Source organism: Colletotrichum aenigma (assembly GCF_013390185.1).
Source record: "Colletotrichum aenigma strain Cg56 chromosome Unknown KSG_Cg56_contig09, whole genome shotgun sequence".
In the NCBI taxonomy this organism is placed as follows: Eukaryota; Fungi; Ascomycota; class Sordariomycetes; order Glomerellales; family Glomerellaceae; genus Colletotrichum; species Colletotrichum aenigma.
This window is the reverse complement of record NW_023500915.1, coordinates 3,613,320-3,634,275: the sequence shown is the minus strand read 5'-3', so window position 1 is coordinate 3,634,275 and position 20,956 is coordinate 3,613,320. Positions and strand designations below refer to the sequence as shown.

Here is a 20,956-nt window from a genome sequence, read left to right as displayed (position 1 = left end):
TTTTAACAAACTTCTTTCTATTCCATGTTGTGTGTTCTGAAATACCCGAGCTTTTTAGAAGGCGAGAAAAGAACGTGGTCCTCTTTTTACCTGTTTTTTATTAACTGTCACTTTTTTATTTGTTTTCAGGGGAGACGAGGGCCAAACAGGTAGTATTCATTCTTCCCCCTTTCTATAGTTGTATTGAAATGATGTACAAGATTGTCTGGAAACAACCGCTCTTCCTCTTCCTCGTCCACGTGTTGCTGTGGGAGGATGGGGAAGGGTCCGGTCGCGACATGCATGCAACGTGTGTGCTCTCGGTCTATGGTCATAACATCGTAGCCCAGCCGGCTGGGCTGTGCATGTGCGAATCTGCCTCCTTTCATCAGGGAGGCGAGCCGACTCCTTTACGAGGGAGGGCCGATTCACGAATCTTACAAGAAACAGAAACAGGAGAAGGGCCGAAGGAGCGGTGGCGTCGACGCTTTGACGATACAGGACGCCGCCATCGGTCGCGCCGCGGCGGATTCCCTCGTGGGCAAAAGGGTCGTTTGCTGCCAACGGCGAACTGGCTCCATCACGGGTCCTGCCGAGGCTTTTCGTTTCTATCGCTCGGCGCGCGCGGACTTGGTGGCTGACAGAGACGGGGCTAGCCGCTCAGACGTTTTTTGTTTTGCTGGTTCAGGGGGTTGAGTGACGGTTCATCCGGCGATGAGGATTCCCACGAGACCGGCCACCGCCGCCGCACCGAGCCCGAAGTTCCTCGGCGCAGCGGCAGCGGCGGCGTTGACGGCGGCGTTGGCGGGCGCGACCATGATGGGCCGGTGCCAGCCGCAGTGGCTCGACGTGCCGCGCGTCGCGCAGGACCAGTAGGTGGTCTGGTAGTAGCCCATCTCGGCGAGGTTCGGCTCCGGGCGCGGGGTGACGCCGGGGGCTGGGGGGATGAGGGAGGCGTAGTCGCGGGGGCCGTCGGAGGTGGGCGTTTCTGCGGCGGCGGCGGCGGCGATTGCGACGCCCGCGACCGCTGCTGGGGCCTCGGATGCGGAGGAGGGGGAGGGTTTCTTGTGCAGGCGCGCGGGGCCGAGGCGGAGGGGGCGGCGGGAGCAGGGGGCGGATGTGTTTGAGGCCGAGGAGGAGGAGTTGGAGGGGACGGGGAGGAGGGTGTAGATTGGGGATGGGGTCGGGTCTGTGGCCTCGTCTGAGGGGGCCGAGGGAGCGTCGGTGGGACGGAAGGGACGCGGCGGGGGGCGAGTGAGGGAGGCGTCTGTGGGGAGGGACATCGTGCAAGGCGTTGGCGAGGCGGGCGTCGCGGGGAGGGCGGTGGCAGAGGTTGCGAAGAGGATCAGGAGGAATGAGAGGGGATGCATCTTGGGCGAGATTGCTGGTCGGCTTGGTTTAGTTTTGTGTGATTGGGGAGTTGAAGGTTAAGTGGGTGATGGAAGTGAGTCCGGCTCGGCTTATAAGAAGTGAAGATATCTCGCAGAGATAAAAGATGAAGTTGTGGAAGAGAATCGAAGTTCGCGAACAATTGAGGCACGGCGACAAGGAAGAAGAAGAATGGGAAAGGACAAGGGGAGCATTGCGTCCCTTTATCGTCTTTGACTCACATTGTCATCGATCAATGGAAACAGCACAAATAGGGGGGTTCAGAGAAAGCGTGACGTGCAAACCGATCAACCGCCGTGTAAGCATGCAGGAGTCAGTCACATCCTCCCCCATCATCGTCGCGTTCCAGGACGCGGGCGTGACATGCACAATGTTTGTGCAAATGTTTCTGTTTCCAAAATTTCTCCTACTTGGTCTCTTTTCAATTGTTTGGTGACTGCAAGGGTGGCAGCTCTGTTGCAGCATCCAACGTGGGCAAATGTCTGAGGTTCTGGTGGACACTTTTTGGGTGATTGGTGTTATTTGGAGAGGTGTACGTTTGGAGACGTTGTGAGGGGGCCGGGATGATTGGGTGTCAGCTTGCGGTGGGCGTTCATGGTGGAGGGGCGGACTCTGTTAGTGCTGCTACTCTATTGAAAAAAAACCCACGGGATTTTCAGAAATTTGGAGAAGACTTCGGGTTTGGAGACGGGCACGGGGGAGCTAATGCAGTGAGATTGAGCTTGTGCCTGATTATTATCCGGAGTGCCGCGAGTTTGCTAATACCCGGACTGTGCCACCAACCTACCGCCGCCGAGCCGGCCCCACCACCGAAAGACCGGCGGCCTCCGATCCATGCTTGACTGCGGAGACACCCCGGCCGCCTGATCCTATTGCCCGGCAAGCACCCGAAACACGGGGTACTCATCGCCCTCCTCCAGGTTAATCACATTGTACCGCGCCAAGCTCGCGTTGTTCTCCGGCTCCAGCAGGACAAACGCAAACGCCGCGTTCTTCTGCCGCGTGCTCACGCGGAACCCGCCCTTCGGCACCCTCACTGTCCTGCGGCTCGTCGTTGTGGTGATGGTGCTCTCGACGACGCCTTCGTTCTTGGAACTCGCGAGGGTGACGCTCTCCGCGGTGAGGACCTCCGCTACCCCGACAAAGTCCTCCTCCAGCACCGCCACCTCCACGCCCAGGGTGCGCAGCTTGTCGGCGACGGCGGCCCACGCGCGGGGGAAGATGTACGCTTCGGGGCGGGCGCGGACGAGGTCTGGCGCGGTGGGCGTGCTGTTGCGGAATTGCACGGGGACGTGGACGAGGGTGCCGTTGCGGGCGTCGATGAAGGGCCATGTTGTGTTTGTCGTCCGCGCGTGGTCGGTGACGATGATGTCTTCTGTCCCGGCGGTGAACTCTTGCCGTGCGTTTTCGATGGTGCTGTAGACCTCTTCGGCGTTGTCGACGGCGGTCTGGAGAAGGGTCTCAACCGCAAGTAACCCTGCGGCGACGCGGCGCTGGAAGTGCTGGTCCGCAAGCCTGATCCCCCGTGTCTCCGTGAGGAAGGACACCGCCTGCAGGAGACCAGCGGAGTTGTGCCCCGCGCGGGAGACGGAGCTCGGCTCCGTGAGGACGGGAAGGTCGGTGCCGCCGCCGGCTGTGAAGTACGCGCTAGTCCGCAGGCCATGGCTCCGCACCCTGCCCTGGATCGCACGCAGGAAGAGGCCTTCCCCGAGGGCGCGGATGGCCGGGTGGATATTGGGATTCTTGACGTGCGACACCTGGACGTCCTGCGCCTTGAGCCACTGGCCCTGGGCGCCGAGCCGCTGGCTTGCGGTGTACTCGTGCGCGTCGAGGAAGATGTGCGGGTCGAACGCGGAGAGGAGGGTCTTGACGTCGCGGGTCTGTTGGCGCTGGAGGCGGGCGTGGTCGCGGTTCGGGTCGTGGTTTGAAGCGAGCTCGCGCTGGAAGTAGGCTACGCCGTCGGGGTTATACCGCGGCAAGACGAGGATGTCGGCCTTTTCGAGGACGGAGGCTGTCCATGTCTCGTTGGAGGCGAGTTTGGCTAGCAGGGCGAGGATGGCTTGGTCGCCTGCGGGTTCGTTGCCGTGGACGCCTCCCTGGAGCCAGATGCGGAGCTTGGCTGTCGAGGAGCCGGACGAGAGGTTGAGGTAGGGGATTGAGCGGTCATCTTCGGAGGTGAACGGGATGTGGTAGGTTGCCCATGGATGTTGGTCTGCGATACCTTCCAGAAAAGATTCTGAACGATGTGTTAGCACACGCCTTGTTCTTGAGTTTCAGCATTACCAACCCAGCGTGTCTTGCGATGTAGGACCAGACGTTCCGCTGGTCCATCCATCCGGGACAGTCTCATCATTCGCGAACGCATGCGAGAGTAGCTCGACGCCTTCTACATCGGGGAAGAGCTTGGAGACGAGTTCGCTGTCCTTGGAAACCGGAACTTGGTTGTCCGCGTACTTTGTCTGCGCCGATATCAGGCCTGCTTGGAGCAATCCAACGGCCACGCTTCTAAGGAAGTGCATCTTGTGGATAGAGGACGAGGCCCAATGGTGGCTTGGATTCGTCTCGTCGTGGTCACAGGCGCAATCTCATTTAACCATCATCTACCCTGGGCTGAGCCCATTCATATACGCTGAATCCTCGCGGGGCCCGAAATCGGGGAGTCACGGTATTCTCAACTCGGTATTCGAAAAGTCTAGGGTCTTTCAGACTCACCAGATAGAAAGTGAGCATTCTATTGTCGAGAATGATGATGGTGCAAGGCTTCCCCGCCATAGCGTCAATCATCGCGCCGTGGCACGCATGGCATTGTAACCTCTTGGCAGACAGCTGTTTACCAGACAAGGAAGGTGAAGTTGTTCTCCCCGCCGGTATGAATCGGGAAGAGTGCGATATTAACCGAAGCAGGCTCACCATGGCGGAGAGAATATTGTCTACCACCAAGGCTTTTGCTGGTGGAAGGCGCGCCCAAGTGGGCACTTGGCGATATGACGGAATATGATGCCATCCCACCGCGTCCGCTTCCCCTGTCGTTCTTCACATAATTGCACCGGCTTTTAGTTGCCGCCTTCAGAAGATTGGCAATCTCAGTATATTTTCACGAGCGAAGGCGATGAAAAGTCGGAAATGCTTGATGCAAATTTGCCCTGGCCCGAAACTTGTAACAATCAGCGAAATATTCTTCTGCCACGTATGAACGAGTAACCCGCCGCTGGGCGCTCTCAACGGACCTTCAAAACAGCTCTTCCAGTATCAATTTCGAAAACAAGTTGAGAGGGACCAAGTACTCGGCGGGGAGGGAGCTTCACTGATCACTTTCGCGAGTTCTGACCCACGAAGTCACACCGCAAATACAACGGAAATGCTAACAATAAAGATGTGGTCACTTGACGCCTCTGGCTTTACCGAAAACAATTTTGCATCACTTCTGAACATTAGGAAAAGCTGTTTCAATCCCGCTCTCTGACCAACGTACGTCTTTCAAAGACATGGCCGACCAAATCATCGTCGACTCGGCGGCCTCATAGACTCCGACCCCAGCTCAACAGGATGCCCCTCTCCCGGCATCTCGACAGGAGGATAGTAACTCGGAGCCTCCACCACAGTCGGATACTTCGCTTCCTGGCTCACAGCGACATAACTCTGCGTCATGTCCGCCACATCTCCGCGTGCTCCCGTGTTCCTCTTCCTGCTCTTGTACCAAAAGAACCAAGCCGCAAGGGCAAGGACCACTGCCCCAACTCCTCCACCGACCGCAACGCCAATAACACCTGCTTGATTGCTAGAAGGCTCCGAGCTGCTGCTGGCGGCTGAGGAGGTCGTAGGTATGGATGAAGACGTTGAGGTAGTCGTCGAACCGGATGCTGTAGCTGAAGACGTCGTGACAACCTCCCCATCCACAATCCTCACACCCTTCCCCGCAGTACAGCAGTCCGTCGCATTCTTATTGTTTCCGCAGCAGTAACTCCCATCAGCGCACTTTGTAACTACAATATCCGTCCCCGTCGCGCCCACGCCTTCGGTTTCTACCATCCTCATCGTTAGCGCGCCAAAACCCACCAGCCCAGCAACACATCCACGCCAGCTCAAAGGAGGAGAAACTCACGATAATCATCCGATACACAAAGCTTTACACACTTGGGCGACTGCCACGTCGGATCCGTACAGCTCTCCCGCCACGTCAACCGCCCGCCCTCGTTCCAACACAGCCCGTCCGCCTGGCACTTGTCCCCGCTGACGACGTTGCAGCACATGCTGTGCCCGTTGCCCTCGCAGGGCTCGTACCGGTTATTTTCAATGTTGGTCAGGGCGTGTCTGTCCGTGCCGTTGGGGACGAAACACGTCCCCTGGACCGCGGTGATGCCTGCCACGGCAGTGAGAAAGATGAACGGGGCATGACGCATCGTCGCTTCTCGGCCTCAGGAGTCGCTCCGTAGAGCGATGGGTGAGAAACGGGGAAGATTCCATGGAAAAGTCAGGCTGCGGTAGGAGTTCTGCGTGAGACACAAGAGTGACACCGTTAGACGCCGTGGCGGCTCCCAGCTGAACCGCAGGGTGCGGCTGTGGAGAGAAGGTCGGTACTTTTGTGCAACTAAGGATTTCGCCCTTGTCAATAGCTGGGAAGGGTCTGCACATCAGGCAGATGGATTTCGCCCATCCCAAATTAGCGTCGCTCAGGGTCTCACTCCGTCGCGCAGGCTGAGATGTGCTGTTCACGATCATCATTGGCTTGTTTGGATAGAACGTCCGCGAACAAGCCTTGGCGTAGTCAGCCTCATCGCCAAGTTGGGCTGCGGACAGCCTGTTATACAGCCCACAAATTTCCATAACACTTCCATGAGCTGCTGGTCATCGTTGAAAGAATCACATTCGCTGTCGTGTGATAGTAGGACTTACACGGTCGGGTACACTACCCTCGCAGTGAAATACGTGGTCACGACTGCAAAGAGGAGCCTGCGACATGCTACATTAAACATAATACCTACGGCCCGCCGTTTCCCATGTAAAGCATCGCGCTGGATACCGGCAGTGTAGCGACCCCGTTGAAAGCCCACCGTCTAAGCTGACCCGGCAGTCTTTTTGCACATTATTAGCAACCGAAATAAAGATCATGATGACTCCGGCACCACTGACTGAGACATCCCGAGGATCGGCCCGCTCTCGTTCCCTTCCCGAACGAAGACGCCCTCGCTTTCGACCTTCCATCCCTGCACGCCGCTGAACTGGACGAACTGCACGGCCATCTCCCACGCTTCTCGGTCCGCCGCATCGCCGCTCTCGAACGTCTTGAGCTCGAGCCAAGGACTGTCTGGGTCGGGGTCGAATAGCTCGCGGAAGAGCATGGAGTAAGACGTGTTCCGCTCCATCCACAAATCGGCGATGTCGATGTTGCGCATCTCGTCGGCGTCTTGGAGGATGTCGTTTCGAGGAACGAGCTGCACGAAGAGTCGGTCGAGGCGAGGGACGTGTTGGACGAGGGTGTTGAAGTGGCTGGATAGCGGAAAGATGCCGACGTAGGAGAAGTCACGGATGGAAGGCGCAATCAGGGGCTCATCGTTCGGGAACTCTTCCGCCCCGAGAAGGGCGCCGAGCATTGAAGGTGGGCGCTTGAGGTAGTATTCGTACGTCTTGTAGACGCGAGTTGACGAGCCCTCGTTGAGAAGTAGACTTTGCCAAGGTCGGATAGTGAAAAGGTCGCATGGAACTCGTTTCTGGTGTGGGTTCTCAGGAGATGGTGCGTCCCTCGATGAGGACGCAGTCGCTTTTGACTTGTACTTGCTCGTGACCACCTTCTTGCTCTTCCGCGAGAGAGACAGGATATGCTGCGGCATGTCGAAGTTCCACGCATCCCCCAAGAAGAGCATTCGCGAGAGCAATTGAGCCAAAACCCGCGGCGATGCGATTATGCTCAGCCTTACGGGATCTACATGCTCGAACAGCGTCCTCCACAGCCAGTTGTAATCCTCGCTATACGACGCCTTATTCGCGTGGCCCGACTCCATGAGCTCGACGCTGCTGGCGAGATGCGATGTCGCCACGCCCCCCAAGGCGTCCTCGACGAACATAGTCACGGTGGTGACATAGTTCGTCAGGTTGTTGTCTCGAAGGAAGCGGAGGAAATCGATTGTTGCGGCCGGGTCGCGCGTCTCTTCTATGAGCGGCAGTTCGAAGCGGTCGATTGTCCAGACGACATGGCGGAAGAGCAGAGGCAGCACCGCGGCCCTCCACAGCTTGGTAACCACGGACACGTTCTTGAGATCTCTATCAAAGAAGGGGTTTTGGAGCATCAGCGAGCTTGGCTGGTCGTGAAGCTTCGAGTCGGAGGGCGCGGGGCGATCGAGGTAGGTGAAGATTTGGGCCAAGATCTCATTCGGGAGATCGTCGATAGCGACGGCCATGGTCGGCTACTATTTCGCTGGTGAATACTGCCGAATTCTGATTAGATGCAAGCTGGGCAAGAGTTGATGAAGTTGCGTTGTTGAGGTTCTGCAATGCAGATCGCGGAACTCTGTTTCACGGGAAGGTTTTGGCCGAGGCGAGTTTCAAGATCAGACGGAGCGATTGAGGCGGTTCAAACAACGGTTCGGATTAGACTGAGAAGATCAGTCGAGATGACTGAAATGTTCTCGAGATAATTGAAGCTCTCTGAAAGCTGAAGCGCGTCTTTCGAGACTTTGAGTCGGCGAAATTGAGCAGACCGGGAGAGGAAAAGCGGCATGTCATCGCGGGGTTTCGGTCCAACCACAGGAACCCCTAAATCGCCACAGGACCACCCCCCCACCCCAACTGTAGCTTCCCGATAAGGCCGAAAACGATAAGAGCTCCGGAGCTCCCTTCCGGCCTTCGTCTCACAGCTCATGAAGCTTCAACTTCTAAGTTGCCATAGACAACCATCTCTTGACTGCAATAAAACCAAAGTCCCAAAATTAGTCGAACGGTGAAATTCAGTCAGCAATTACACAATCCTGGCTTCCTTCAGCCGACGCAACCCTCGTGCAAGTACTTGCTTATTCCACAATCAGTAACCGCATCATTCTCCACCGCAGTGCCGCTGCGGCACATGCAGTGCTCCCTTCCGAAAAGAAACATCTTGGAACATCCACCCTTGCCAGCAAGAAACACCAACAGACCGCTGGGTAAGAACTGCCCACATTGAAGAAGACAGGATCGTGATTAAGCGGCCGCTACCGGACTTTGCCATTTGCCGTCTCCAAGAGCACTGGCCCCCTCGTCAGCTATGACAAAGGGCGGGGAAAGCGGGGGTTAAGGTGGGCGCGAAGCTTGGGAATGTGTGGTGAAGATGGAACGGCATGACATCGTTGACACGAGGGGTGGCGGCTGAAGGGCGGGAAGTATGGCGGGTTTTGCCCGCATGCTTCTAAAATCCCCGGTCAAATGGTCCCATTCATATCAGGTAGCTTTTTTGGGCTTGTTTAGATTTCGCATTGCCGAAGGGTGCCATTCCGCTCGGAAACAAGGTAGCCCCAAGTTCGATTCTTTAAATCAAGTCCCAAGCTCCCGACCTGCTCGGGTTTACCTTTTGGAGGATGCAATTCCTAAGTTCAGCTGTCGAGAAGTCCATCATGGCTACCAAAAACCACCAGAGACCACCCTTCCGCGCGGAGCACATGGGCTCGCTGTTGCGACCCAAAGCTCTCACGGACAAGCGCATTGCTTTGGATGAGAAGAAGGCTGTTGAGATTGCTGCGGATGAGGAACTGAACCGTCTGGAGGAGGAGGGTGTTCGTGAGATTGTCAAGACGCAGCTTGACCTCGGTTTTCATGCCATCAATGATGGAGAGTATCGACGTCATCAGTTTTGGGGCAACTTCTTCCCTGGTCTAGAAGGTTTCGAGGAAGTTCCTGCGCCTAGCTGGGATATCTTCCGCATGTATGTGCCAGACATTGCGGCTTTTAGTAAGTCATCGGGTTCTTACGTGAGAATGGACTCTGTGATTGACCATGTCACCCAGTCGAGAGCGACCACAAGCCAGGAGAGTCCATCCTGTGCACCGGCAAGATCAAGCACAAGGGCAGCACTTATCTCAGAGAATGGGAGTACCTCAAGACTCTCATTCCTCCTGAGAAGGTCAAGGACGCGAAGCTCACCCTGCCCGCTCCTGAGTGGTACCACCTGAGATACAAGAAGGGGCATGCATACCCCAAGGATGTCTACGCCAACGACGAGGAGTACTTCGGCGACATTGCCAAGGCGTACCGTACGGAGTTGGAGGTCTTATACGACCACGGCGTCCGTAACGTCACCATTGACGACCCCAATCTGGCTTGTAAGTTTATACTTGAATATCTCGCCCACAGCAATGACTGACAACCACCCAGACTTCTGCTCAGAAAAGATGCTCCAAGGATTCAAAGAAGCAGGCGAAGACTCCGACGCCCTGCTGCAATCCTACATCAAGCTCTACAACGACAGCATCAGCTCCCGGCCCGCGGACATGCACCTCGGCATCCACCTCTGCCGCGGCAACTTCGCCTACTCACGCCACTTCTCCGAGGGCGGCTACGACCGCATCGCCTCCCGCCTCTTCAAGGAGATCAACGCCGACACGTACTTCCTCGAGTACGACACCGACCGCGCCGGCGGTTTCGAGCCCTTGAAGGAGCTGCCCGCCCACAAGAACGTCATCCTGGGCGTCATCACGTCCAAGTTCCCCGAACTCGAGGACCTCAACAAGATGCGGGAGCGGGTGTTCCAGGCGGCTGACTTTGTGGCGCAGGGGGCTGGCCAGACCCGCGAGCAGGCGTTGAAGAGGATTGGGGTGAGTCCGCAGTGCGGATTTGCTAGCCACCACCTTGGCAACTCGATCACCCACCAGGATATGGTCAAGAAGTTGGACTTGGTGAGGAAGCTTGCTGACTCGATTTGGCCTGGCGAGCCCTGAAGGATATGAGTGTTCTGAGCATTAGGCGGCGTAGAGGAGTGGCGTGTTGAGCGAGTTTGGTGTTTGTTGTGTGTACATATGCGGCAAAAGCCCTGTACAAGAAGCGGCCTATGAAGTATTGTTGCTGTTATTTGAGCAGCGTTAGAAACATAGTTTTTGATTTGAAACTGTCGCATGTCGTGTTTTCCATTTCCTTGGTACCATCGGCGAAGTCGCCGCAACCCACTGACGCGCCAATCTTCGCACAATAAATATGATGATATTGAGCTACTGCTCGAAACTGGGTATCTCAAGGACTCTAGGCCCAATAAATTCGCCAAACGCCGTTTCATGTGCCTCATTGGCGACAATATCCCGCCACCGCGCTTCGAGATGCCAGACGACAACGCCTTTGACCAGGGAGGAAAAGCTTCGGTGCCGAGGTTCGTAAGCTCTGTCAAGACTCCTCCTACACATGGCCACAAGGTCCTCGTTGTCTGCATTCCCTCTTTGCTCTGTGCAAACCTCCCTCAATCGACTCCGAAAATCACATCGGCAAGGGCTGAGGGTTGTTTCCGACCGTCTTGTAGAGCTCGCGCAGCTCAAACTCCTCGTGTCCCCCTTCCGGCACTTCCCCCACCACGCGAGCAGGCTGCCCCGCCACAACGCTGAAGCTCGGTATGACCATGTTGGGAGGCACAACGGTGCCCTCGAGTATGCGAACGTAGTCCTTGACGATGGCGAACTCGCCAATGACGCAGTCGCGGCCGATGTGCACGTGGGTGCCGATCGAAGCGGCTTGGATGACTGTGTGTTGGCCGACGAAGACGTGGTCGCCTATTCGGAGGGGCATATAGGTGAAGGCACTGCAGACAGCAAGCGATCAGTCAAAAGGCTTTCGATCGGGGCCGGTGTAGCGCAGGGCAGAAGGGAAGTTACTCACCCCTTGTACATTCGCCCTGGTGGCCGGAGAACAGCTCCCCTCGAGAGGAAGCAGTATCGACCGATCGCGACGGCAGTATTGTTCGCAGGCGCACCACCGGAAGGTTGTATTGATCGTGCAAGGTCGCCGCGGATCATGACTTCGGGCTGGATGACGGTCTTACCGCCTAGCATGATGTTTTGGGTGCCGACGAGCGTCGCCTTGCGGGCGACTTTGTTGCCCGTGTCCTGCGGTGACCGGTCAGTTTCCGGCGATCGGTCGTAAACGTAGGAACTAGACACTTACGGTCTCAATGTAGTCTCCCTTTGCCGGTCTTCGCGACATCGTGAGTATTGGTTCTGGGCGTGGGGAGTGGTGTCCAGAAAGGTAGGTGAGTCGCTGGCGATGATCGTGCGCGTTGGGGCATGTGCTCTGACGTGTTTGCTGGCCCGGGCGGCGTGGGGCGGAATTACGGCGCACTCAATTGACTTCCCGGTGGCTGCTCTGGCCCTAGAGTTGCTGTTGCCAACTTCAATCCCAATTCGCTGTTCACATCCAAAAGTTGAGGAAGGTTGTTTTTATTTCATCACTACTAGATATCAATCAGTGTTTTACTTTTTTTTTTTAGCGGGTTGTCTGTAATTCAATAAAACACCCAGTCGTTCTAGTAACACTCTTTCTTCACATGGCTTCTACTGTTCGTGGCAGCATGCTTTTTTTTTTCCCCCCCAACAACACTTTTGGCTAGCTGGGTGGATATGGTTCTGGTCTAGTCGTCGTGAACAGCAAAAAGCGAAGATGCGGCCAGTGTGGATTGAACACACGACCTTCAGATTGATTGAATGAAGTTTCCCAGGTTCGGCGACCCGCTTCAGTCTGACGCTCTCCCAACTGAGCTATGTCCGCCGCTCATCTTCGAAGCACCACTCGAGCTCCACATGATGATGGATCACACACACCATTGCGTTCGGCTTCGCACTTTGAAATTAGGGGCTTCGTTCTCTGAGAAAGATATCTTGATTTCAATTGACATTTGCGAGGAGCAATCTCACTCGTGGCGGACCTTGCGGACACCACGATGAGTAGCCTGAGTGCGCATGTCGATCTGTTGGACTGGTGCAAGGCAAGATGAAGATCGGTTTCTTGCCTCAGCGAACGAATCACGACCCGTTGAACGAAGTAGCACGAATAAATAACATGGGAGCTGAGGGGCTCAGTCCAATCAGTTGGCCATGCGAACCGCCAGGCCTGCAGGCGACGCTTTTGGATGTTGGCGGGTCCAGCCTGTTGGTCACAGCCTGATTGATCTTGAACCAGGAAGTTCCCCTCTTCACCCTCTCCTGTGGCCGAATTCCCGTCGCAAAGATGCGCGAGACTGGCGCCTCGACGCCCCGCAGTCGCACTGGACTTAGGTTCAGGGAGAGACTCAGCAAGCTCGTCCAAAGACCATCATCTGCCTCTGGCAAGTCTCATCTGAACGTCCCCGAGCTATCGAGCCGAGACTCCTCTTCAGTGCTCAGCATCAAGAACAGCTTATCAGATGGCGCCAACACCGCTCCAGAAGACTCCGTCGAAAACAAAGCTACGTTGTCTCTTACAGAGGCCTCGACCGCCGTGTCGCCACCGTTCGATGAATCGACGGGAGATGTATCTGGCACAACCACCTCCATGAATGGCCATGTCACGCAGATGTGGCACAGAGCTTTAGAGGCGGTCATGAGGGATGAAGAAGTGAAAGAAGCAGCCATTCTGTTTGACAGCCTTCTCAAGGAACACATGAAGCAAGGTTTGCGCCCTAACGTCTCTTATCCGTCCAGCTCATGGTACTGGCTTGAAGACCTAATCAGAACAAGCTTTTTCGACACAACCAAAGAGCTCTTCGGAGCCCGAACCAAAGAATGTAGAGGATGCTCTCAGCCTAGTCGATCGTACTTTGCAAGACGCAACGAAAGCTCAACAAGCACTGGATACCACCTTGGGTGTATTCGCCGTCGTAAAAGGACTCAGTTCGTTTGTGGGATCTATGCTATCAGAATACCCACCCGCAGCTCTAGCTTGGGCTGGAGCTTGTGCCTGTATTCCATGAAGTCGCCCGACTCCCTTAAGAGGCATCGTAATGCTGAACATGGCATCCGGCAGATAATTTCAGCGCCTCTAGAACAACACCAGAGTATGATCAAGGGCCTGAGACATATCTACGCTCGGGCGCCTATCTATTTTGACCTGACTGGCAACCTTCTTCAGGATGGAGCTCTCAGCTTTGACTTGGGCAGTTCAATCCGCACCAACATCCAACCACTCTACGAAGGCATTTTGAAGTACATAATGCTGAGCATCTGCTCAGTCCATCGCGGAAAATTCAGTCGTTTCTGGGAAGCCATCTCTGGCCAGGCTCAGTGGGAAACCCTTCTCAACAACATCGAGAAAGCCGAAGACAGTTCATTGCGAAACATACAAACGATTCATGGTTCCAAACTTCTGGCCGTCACCACCCATTTCAGCGAGAGATATTCGAGGGCTGTTGATCTCGAGGAAGATCGGCGCAGAAATGAATACCTCCACAAACTGAAGGGAATGGATTATCAAACTCGTCTAAACACCACTCGACGTCGACTTGATGGGACCTGTCAATGGTTTCGCCAACACCCTGGGTTCAGAGACTGGCTGGACAGCGATGGTGGCCTACTTCTGGTCTCGGCCAGTGCCGGCTGTGGCAAGTCTGTCCTCGCAAAATACCTCATCGAGGAACTGCTTCATGAGGAAGATGCTGGTGCGACTGTCTGCTATTTCTTTTTCAAAGATAGCGATCCACAAGCGAGAAGTTGTGTGAATGCTTCTAAAGCAATCCTCCATGGTTTCCTCAAGTCAAATCTTGAATTGGTAGATACCTGCATAAAGGAACTACCCATAACCTCTGGCATCTCCAACATGGATTTGTGGCCTACATTCGACAAATTGTCAAGAGCGCAAGGTGCGGGAAGAATCATCTGCGTGTTAGACGCACTTGATGAGTGTGATCCAACTGAACGGGATGGCTTGATCAACAGTCTCAAAAACTATATCACCAAGAACCACCGAACAATAGGCGCCAAATTTATTGTGACAACCCGAGGATATCCACAGATTGTCAATCTGTTCGCCGATTTCTCTTCCAACAAGATCCATTTAGACGGCGACAGTGATGAAGTGATGGACCATCGATTGAACAAGCTTGAAACGACAATGCCTGATATCGGCCCTGCGACGTCGTTGGATATCATACGCACAGGACTGATCGAGAATAGCACAGAACAGAGGACATATCTGTGGATGCATCTCATGTTTGACTACATTCGCAAGAACAGGTTTTGTACCAGGGAAGAATGGCGAGAAATCTTCCGGAACCCTCCCGACACTGTCGATCGAACCTACGAAGGGCTCTTGCAAAGTGTCACGCCTCAAGCGAAGGAGAGAGTACGCACTCTATTGGCTCTCATACTGGCTGCGGAGAGACCGCTTACGATTGCGGAGCTCAGTACTGCCGTCAACTGTCGAATCAATGCACTTGAGTCACGAAACTTTGACCTCGATGATATCCCAGACGAGAAAGAGTTTGGATCTTGGATAAGGTGGGAATGCGGCTCATTTGTCACTATATACGAAGGACAAACCTTCTTGATTCATCAGACAGCCAAGGAATTCCTCTTGGAAACAACGGAGGCCGACCATGGATGGTGGCAAGGCTCAATGACTGAACACGTCATACATCAGTACATGGCCGAGTCATGCATATCCTTTCTCTCCCTCGGGAAGTTTCAACAACAAGAATACGTCGATGACGTGCAAACCAAAATATCCAATGCGGATAAGACTAGAGATTCCTATTTTGTTCCTGAAGAACTCCCCAATTTTGAGTCTCCCAATCTTCAGTCTTCTTATCATTACGCTCGTTCTCTTGAAGCTATCCTTCTTGAAGCTGCCAATCTTGAACCTTTTGTGGTTTATTCAGCAATGAACTGGATGTATCACTTTAGGCAATGCCAGCAATCTGGTCTCTCTGACTGCCAGGTCACAGACGTTGGCAAGGAGTTCTTCGACCTCTACCTCAGTCTTTTCACGAAGAAACACGCGGAAAGCTACATCACGTGTGGTGAATGGAGACAGCGACCATGGTATCTCATGCTGATGGCTTCGAAACCTCCTGGAGTATCTTCACAAATGGAAATTACGCAGAAAGAATATCAGCTGTTGTCGCCAGGGACTCTCGCAGTCTCGAGTCTTGCTTGCATCTTCGATCATAGGCGTCTTCTAGTTTTCGCCTTGGATGTGCTGGGAGAAGAAACCAGTCATACAGCCAATGATCTTGCCACTGAGTTCATCAAAACCAGGCCCGGTCTCTCGCTTCCCCACTTTGCGGCTTGCGGAAACTCGTCGTGGTGCCTGAGCCATCTTCAAACCCGAGAATACAACGTAGACCTCCAAGATTTCGTCGGTCAAACACCACTTCATAAAGCCATGATGATGGGCAATGAACAAGTGCTTGAAATTTTACTGAAGTTCGGCGCTTCGAAAACTAGCTTAGACTGCTCTAACATGACACCACTCACCTCGGCCTTGATATCCATCCCCGGTTGGATCAAAGAATATATTGCGTCTAGTGACAGCGCTGAGTCTGAGCTGCGGTCACTTCTATACTTTTCCGCCACAGCAGAACTTCCAGGCTACGGAGATAAGATGAGACATATCTCGGAAATAAAGCTTGAGATGCTGCGCAAAAAGCGTTCAAGCGGCACATACGTTGCTCGGATGCGTCGCCATGTCGCCAAATACTCTCCGCTACGCATACGCAACGAGGAGCCTGACATGTTTGCTGGACACTTTGGAAACCTGTATTACAACTCTTGGAATGCTCTGCATCTCAGTGTTCAAGACGAGAAGAGAATCCACAACACGTTGGAATTGCTCAAACATCAGGAGATGGTTCATGCAGCCGATGACTTCGGAAATACTCCACTTCATACAGCGACATTGGCAGACAATGTCTCTGCGATACAAGTCCTACTTGATTCTGAACTAGGATGCTTTGTTGATTATAACTGCAAGGGAGAAAGGGGCGATACCCCATTACACATGGCGTGAAAAAAAGGGCATCGCCTTGCGGCCGAGGTTCTCCTGCAAGCGGGGGCAGACCCGTGTATCCGAAATGACGACGGCTTCACGGCTGTAGAAATCGACCGTCCGCCACATCTCGGCGTTGGAATAGTGGAGCTTATCCGCAAACAGGACGAAGATAAAAACAGAATCGACCCCGAGGACCCATGGGGGTGGGCTACGCACCCTCGCCCCTGAACATACCGTCACCTGTCGGTCGGCTAGCAGCCAACAGTTAGGCAACTATCATAGAATTCCTAACGTTAGCTAAATAAATAACTTTAGAGGGCAAAAGAGAGGCCTCTAATTAGTTATAACAAGGATAGGTAGGGCGTATAGGCTATCGCTTCTCGAAACTGGCAATCTCTATTCTATCTCAACTAATGTTCTCGACATATGATTTTCAAGAATGTGGTACGGAACTCTTAGATCGATCTGTCTTCCCAAGCACGGCTGGAAGTCGCTAAATTGCTGCCGTGAGATGATCGCAAAGAGTCAAAAGTGATATAATCCCTCCAACTCGAGGATGTTCTATGTCTATCATTACTTGGCATCGAACTGATAGGAAAGGTCTTGCGATAATTTCTGTGTCTTCAACTCTGTTTCGCATCTATTATAGTACAGTTAGCGGCACTCTGCTGATGTTGGAATATATTTGTTTACTTTAGTATTCAGGGACAACGTAAACCTGACGTTAGAGACCTTGCGCCTTAACAGTATAACGCTGAATACATCATACACGATGTACTGTCAATCATAATACGAACAAGGTTGTGTCTAGCTCCAAATACGCCTCTGGCTCTTAGAGATCTGATCTCACAACGAACGAGAAGACGAAAACTGTCATGTCCTAAGACAGTTACTTTTGAGAGAAATCCGCGCGCCCAACGATTCCGCCTTGGGTCCATGAAGAGGCCGATGGACCCAGGAGCTCACCATTCCATGGATCACGAGGTCGCTATTCAAAACGGAACATAGAACCAACAAAGCCGGAAAACTGGGCCAACAATACATTCAAAATTCAGTAACACCAAGCAGACAAACGAGCAAACGCCCCGAGGCATACATCACCCACAATGACCAACTTCCTACTTCCAACAAGCTCAACATCGCGCCTCTAGCGCCAACACACCGCACCTTCCAACCGCACAAGCGCGTTCACCGCCATCACCCACCATCTCCCCAACCCAAGAGTCCGAAGGAGCGGCCCTCACCACCACCAGCCCATTCCCAACCCTCCATCTGCCCAGCTTCCTCCGCAAAAACCACACCCACACCCACACCTCCACCGTACCAACCGCGGCTGACCACCCTCCTCCCTCGCCTCAAGTCCCCAATTCAAAATAAACTCACCACATCTCTGCCAACAGAGCCACAAGCCCAAAATCCGACCGACAAACAAGCCACTCTCCCAATCCTCCTCTTAGCCCGCATATGGCATGCGCAATAAGCGCTTGGTGGTTGCATCCCGCACCCGCTGATTGGTCCACGGACGCGGTGTGTGTCCGCGCTCACCACAGCCGCGACCATTCACCATCGACCGCAAAAACAGATGCATTCTTTCGATTATGTGCAGACAAACTAAAGCAGACTCTGCCTTAGCCCAGCATTGCGCAGTGCAGTGAGCCTCGCAAAATCGGATGATGTGCGCGCCGAACCCCCTCACTTGAGCAGCCTACCTTGTTGGTGGAAATGCTGTGTCGCGGGCCTCTTCCGAACCTCTCCCACGCCATGAATTGGTCATTGAAAATCGAAAAGATGTCAGTCGCTGAAGCAGGCTACACGTCTCTGCGACACCACCTGTTGCCCGCGCCGCAGGAGGGCATACGTTGGAGAAAAACTTGGCTTACGGCCCAAGCTCGCCATAATCTATATCCTGGTCCCAACAGAGCAACCCAACCTGGAAGTCGGTAAAATGCCCCGACGCAGGATCCGGGGGGTGGTCAACAACCAACGGCCGACGGCCAGGCCAACAGGCCGCATGTTGGTCCTGTCTCCCAGGCAGACGGAAAATAATGGAAGAATGCGCCTCGCGGCCATGTGGTCGTCGGACTACGCCTCTGTCGATAGCAAGGAACGCTTGGCGTTGATCGGACGGTTGACAGAGGCCGATTGCCGTACAATCGGGTCTGTCACGGAGGCAGACATGTTGGACGCATCTTTCAAACGGATTCTGGGATATTCGCTGCTGTGCCTTACCCCTTGGGTGCACGCTGTTTCCAGACTGCTGGCATCTAGGCAAATAGGAATTCCGTTTCGAAGGGATCCGTAACCCCAAGACCCCGTGTTTGTCCATTTCCACCATTGAAATGGCATCGTGATATACTCAGGGGCTGCGAAATGTCACTGCCATGTCGCATCGCACCTCTGACGGACGGAGTAGAGTTTGTTCAAGTCATCTTACGGCCAGGATGGGTATCTCTCGTTTGATCACCCGCACATCGACAAAAAGTCAGGACGAACGACCTTGCAGGCTCCTCAGGGAAGGTGATCCCCCATAATTGTGGTCTTCCCCCTGACAATAACTTCGTGTTGGTTGGGAGTCGTTTTTGGGGTAAGGGAGATCACCGCAATTGGGGAGAATCGTACAAGACTTGGTCAGTGCGTTTAACAGTCTGAAACGTGGGCTAAGGAGTTAGTGGCCGTTTGAAACGAAAGCTTCCCCTCGGTTGGAGAACGGTTAAGGTCGATTAGAGGTGGGAATGACTTGGGAAACGTAGTCGTGAATTGCAACGCAAACTGCACGTTGATGAATTGAGTTTTTCGAGGTTTCGAAGTGTGCGATTGCCTAGTTTGTGAAGGTGCGGGCGGCGCGGTTGGTGTCTGAGATATACACGAGGTTTCCGTCGTCCCATGTCGCGGGTCTGCGATCGGCTCATGGGGGTTTAGATTACGGGCAAGGATGGTGAGGATTTGTTGGTGCTTGTCCTTGTTCTTGGCGGGGATTCTTCTCGGCTTCGCGACCCGCTGGCTGGTTCTGACAGCACGGTGGCAGACAGACACGATGGGAACACCGATCATCCGGAGAATAAGCATCAACGCCGTAGATGGCCACGATGATGACCGCGCCTCGCCCGCAGTGATTTGAGATGTCTGCGACGAGAACCGATAGCGACCAAGCCTCGCGGCGCTGACGACACTTGCGACACCGTGATTCAGGAACAGAAAGGCTATTACTTTCCGACGGAGACTCGGCGAACGAGGTTCGCCTGGCCGGATCGCATATAAAGTTTGCCATTCTGAGGTGAAGCAGATGACACAGGGCTCATTGCGCCCCGCCGCCGGTTCCAAGGTAGGATTCTGCCGACTCGTGCACCAGGAACCGTTGCCATTTTACCGGCGAATTCTCCTTTGGCTGTGGACAAGGCGCGGGAGAAGCTCTCCGCCGCGACCGAAATCCCCTGGCCTCCCGCGGAATCTCAAACGTGGCAGGGCAAGAGATGGCTCGTATCCTGGGGAAAGAAAAAAATGCCCGTACCGACGGGACGGTGTGGTATTGCAGATCTCCAGACGAGGTAACGGTGACGTGACTGCGTCGAGTTTCAGGTTCGCGATGTTTGAATCGTGATGGCTGACGGGCTGGAGAAGAAACGAGGTTGTGGCAGAGAATATCGCTGTTTCTTTGCAGAAAAGGTTCAATACGGGGTCGGTTGTCAGGAGACGGGAGGTTCCAGTCGCGTCTGAATTAAAGTGCGGTTGTGATGTGATGGGTTCTGAGGATCAGTGGAGCGTTGCGGGCGAACAGACATTGTTCCCGCGGTGAACAGTGCGTCGCCTTAGCAAGGAAACGAAACGTTCTGGACGCAGGGGACAGGACGCCGAGAAAGTTGGGTGTCGGAACGGCGGCCGGGCTTATCGGAGTGCCGTTGATCGTAAGCAGCGAAGAAGAAAACGGTGCGGTCGGCCGGTCGGCGACATTCCGGGAGCGCAAGATGCCCAGATGCTTGGATCTTGTCACTGTCATGGCCAGCCCCCCGGAAAGAGGCACTTCCGCCGCGATGTCTTTGCAGTGATGGTATTTGGGGAAACAATGTCATGTCATGTGTCTTGCCAATGCTTCCCCAAATAAACAACCCCTCAGTAATTCTCTCACTGTGACTGCTCACCCTAGGTAGTGTACGACCTACTGCATCTGCTGGCCGTCAATTTTAGAAGCAATGCCGCTTATTGAGCCAGTCAGCGCGGGGATGGTGGGCTCCTCCAACGGCTTCGGTCCCACGAGCAGCCGTGCTATATTTTGTGAGCGTGCTTAGCGGAATCGTGGCAGCCGACAGTCGAGTGCATCCTGAGAGGACCTGGCCACCGTCAGCCCGTCATTGCGGTATGAATGCGGATTAGCGGCGAGCGGGCGAGAGGCGCACGAGGATGGAGACTGTGAGGGGTTCGAAGTGGCCGGTTAGCCGCGCCCACCCGCGATGGAGACTTGACCGTATCGAGAGAAACGGTATGGCGAGGTGACATTCTGGAGGAAGGCCATGGCACAAGCGAGCGCCACATTGGACGGGCTGCAGATGGGAAATGAGGAAGGTACTCTGACGTCCGCGGAGGAGTGGCGTTTTCCAGTCCGTGAGGGTCGCAACAGGTTTCCAGCCAGGGTCGACTTTTGACAGGACATTGCCGAGACGGTGGCATCGACGACGACGAGGAGAAACAGAGT

The 20,956-nt window shown here is 54.4% G+C and overlaps 6 protein-coding genes across 6 annotated transcripts; 2 read left to right on the top strand and 4 right to left on the bottom strand.

Moving 5' to 3' along the window:
• Nucleotides 1–683: 683 nt before the first annotated feature.
• CGCA056_v013657 (uncharacterized protein) lies at nt 684–1,349 on the bottom strand (the record flags this gene model as incomplete). The annotated part of the gene is made up of 1 exon (XM_037328900.1): nt 684–1,349. The coding sequence occupies one exon, from the start codon at nt 1,347–1,349 to the stop codon at nt 684–686; it is 666 nt and encodes a 221-aa protein (XP_037173225.1).
• Nucleotides 1,350–2,237: 888 nt separating this feature from the next.
• On the bottom strand, nt 2,238–3,887 carry MCPB-0 (Carboxypeptidase 2; the record flags this gene model as incomplete). Its single annotated transcript, XM_037328899.1, has 2 exons — nt 2,238–3,604; nt 3,656–3,887. 2 exons carry the CDS (start codon nt 3,885–3,887, stop codon nt 2,238–2,240), a joined length of 1,599 nt encoding a protein of 532 aa, XP_037173224.1.
• Nucleotides 3,888–6,473: 2,586 nt separating this feature from the next.
• Nucleotides 6,474–7,763, bottom strand: CGCA056_v013655 (uncharacterized protein; the record flags this gene model as incomplete). The annotated part of the gene is made up of 1 exon (XM_037328898.1): nt 6,474–7,763. One exon carries the CDS (start codon nt 7,761–7,763, stop codon nt 6,474–6,476), a length of 1,290 nt encoding a protein of 429 aa, XP_037173525.1.
• Nucleotides 7,764–8,948: 1,185 nt separating this feature from the next.
• On the top strand, nt 8,949–10,268 carry yxjG (Uncharacterized protein; the record flags this gene model as incomplete). Its single annotated transcript, XM_037328897.1, has 3 exons — nt 8,949–9,282; nt 9,339–9,653; nt 9,706–10,268. The coding sequence occupies 3 exons, from the start codon at nt 8,949–8,951 to the stop codon at nt 10,266–10,268; spliced, it is 1,212 nt and encodes a 403-aa protein (XP_037173226.1).
• A 526-nt stretch (nt 10,269–10,794) lies between these two features.
• Nucleotides 10,795–11,514, bottom strand: Dctn5 (Dynactin subunit 5; the record flags this gene model as incomplete). Its single annotated transcript, XM_037328896.1, has 3 exons — nt 10,795–11,113; nt 11,191–11,417; nt 11,476–11,514. The coding sequence occupies 3 exons, from the start codon at nt 11,512–11,514 to the stop codon at nt 10,795–10,797; spliced, it is 585 nt and encodes a 194-aa protein (XP_037173227.1).
• Nucleotides 11,515–12,534: 1,020 nt separating this feature from the next.
• Nucleotides 12,535–16,287, top strand: CGCA056_v013652 (Vegetative incompatibility protein HET-E-1; the record flags this gene model as incomplete). Its single annotated transcript, XM_037328895.1, has 1 exon — nt 12,535–16,287. One exon carries the CDS (start codon nt 12,535–12,537, stop codon nt 16,285–16,287), a length of 3,753 nt encoding a protein of 1,250 aa, XP_037173526.1.
• Between the last annotated feature and the right edge of the window lie 4,669 nt (nt 16,288–20,956).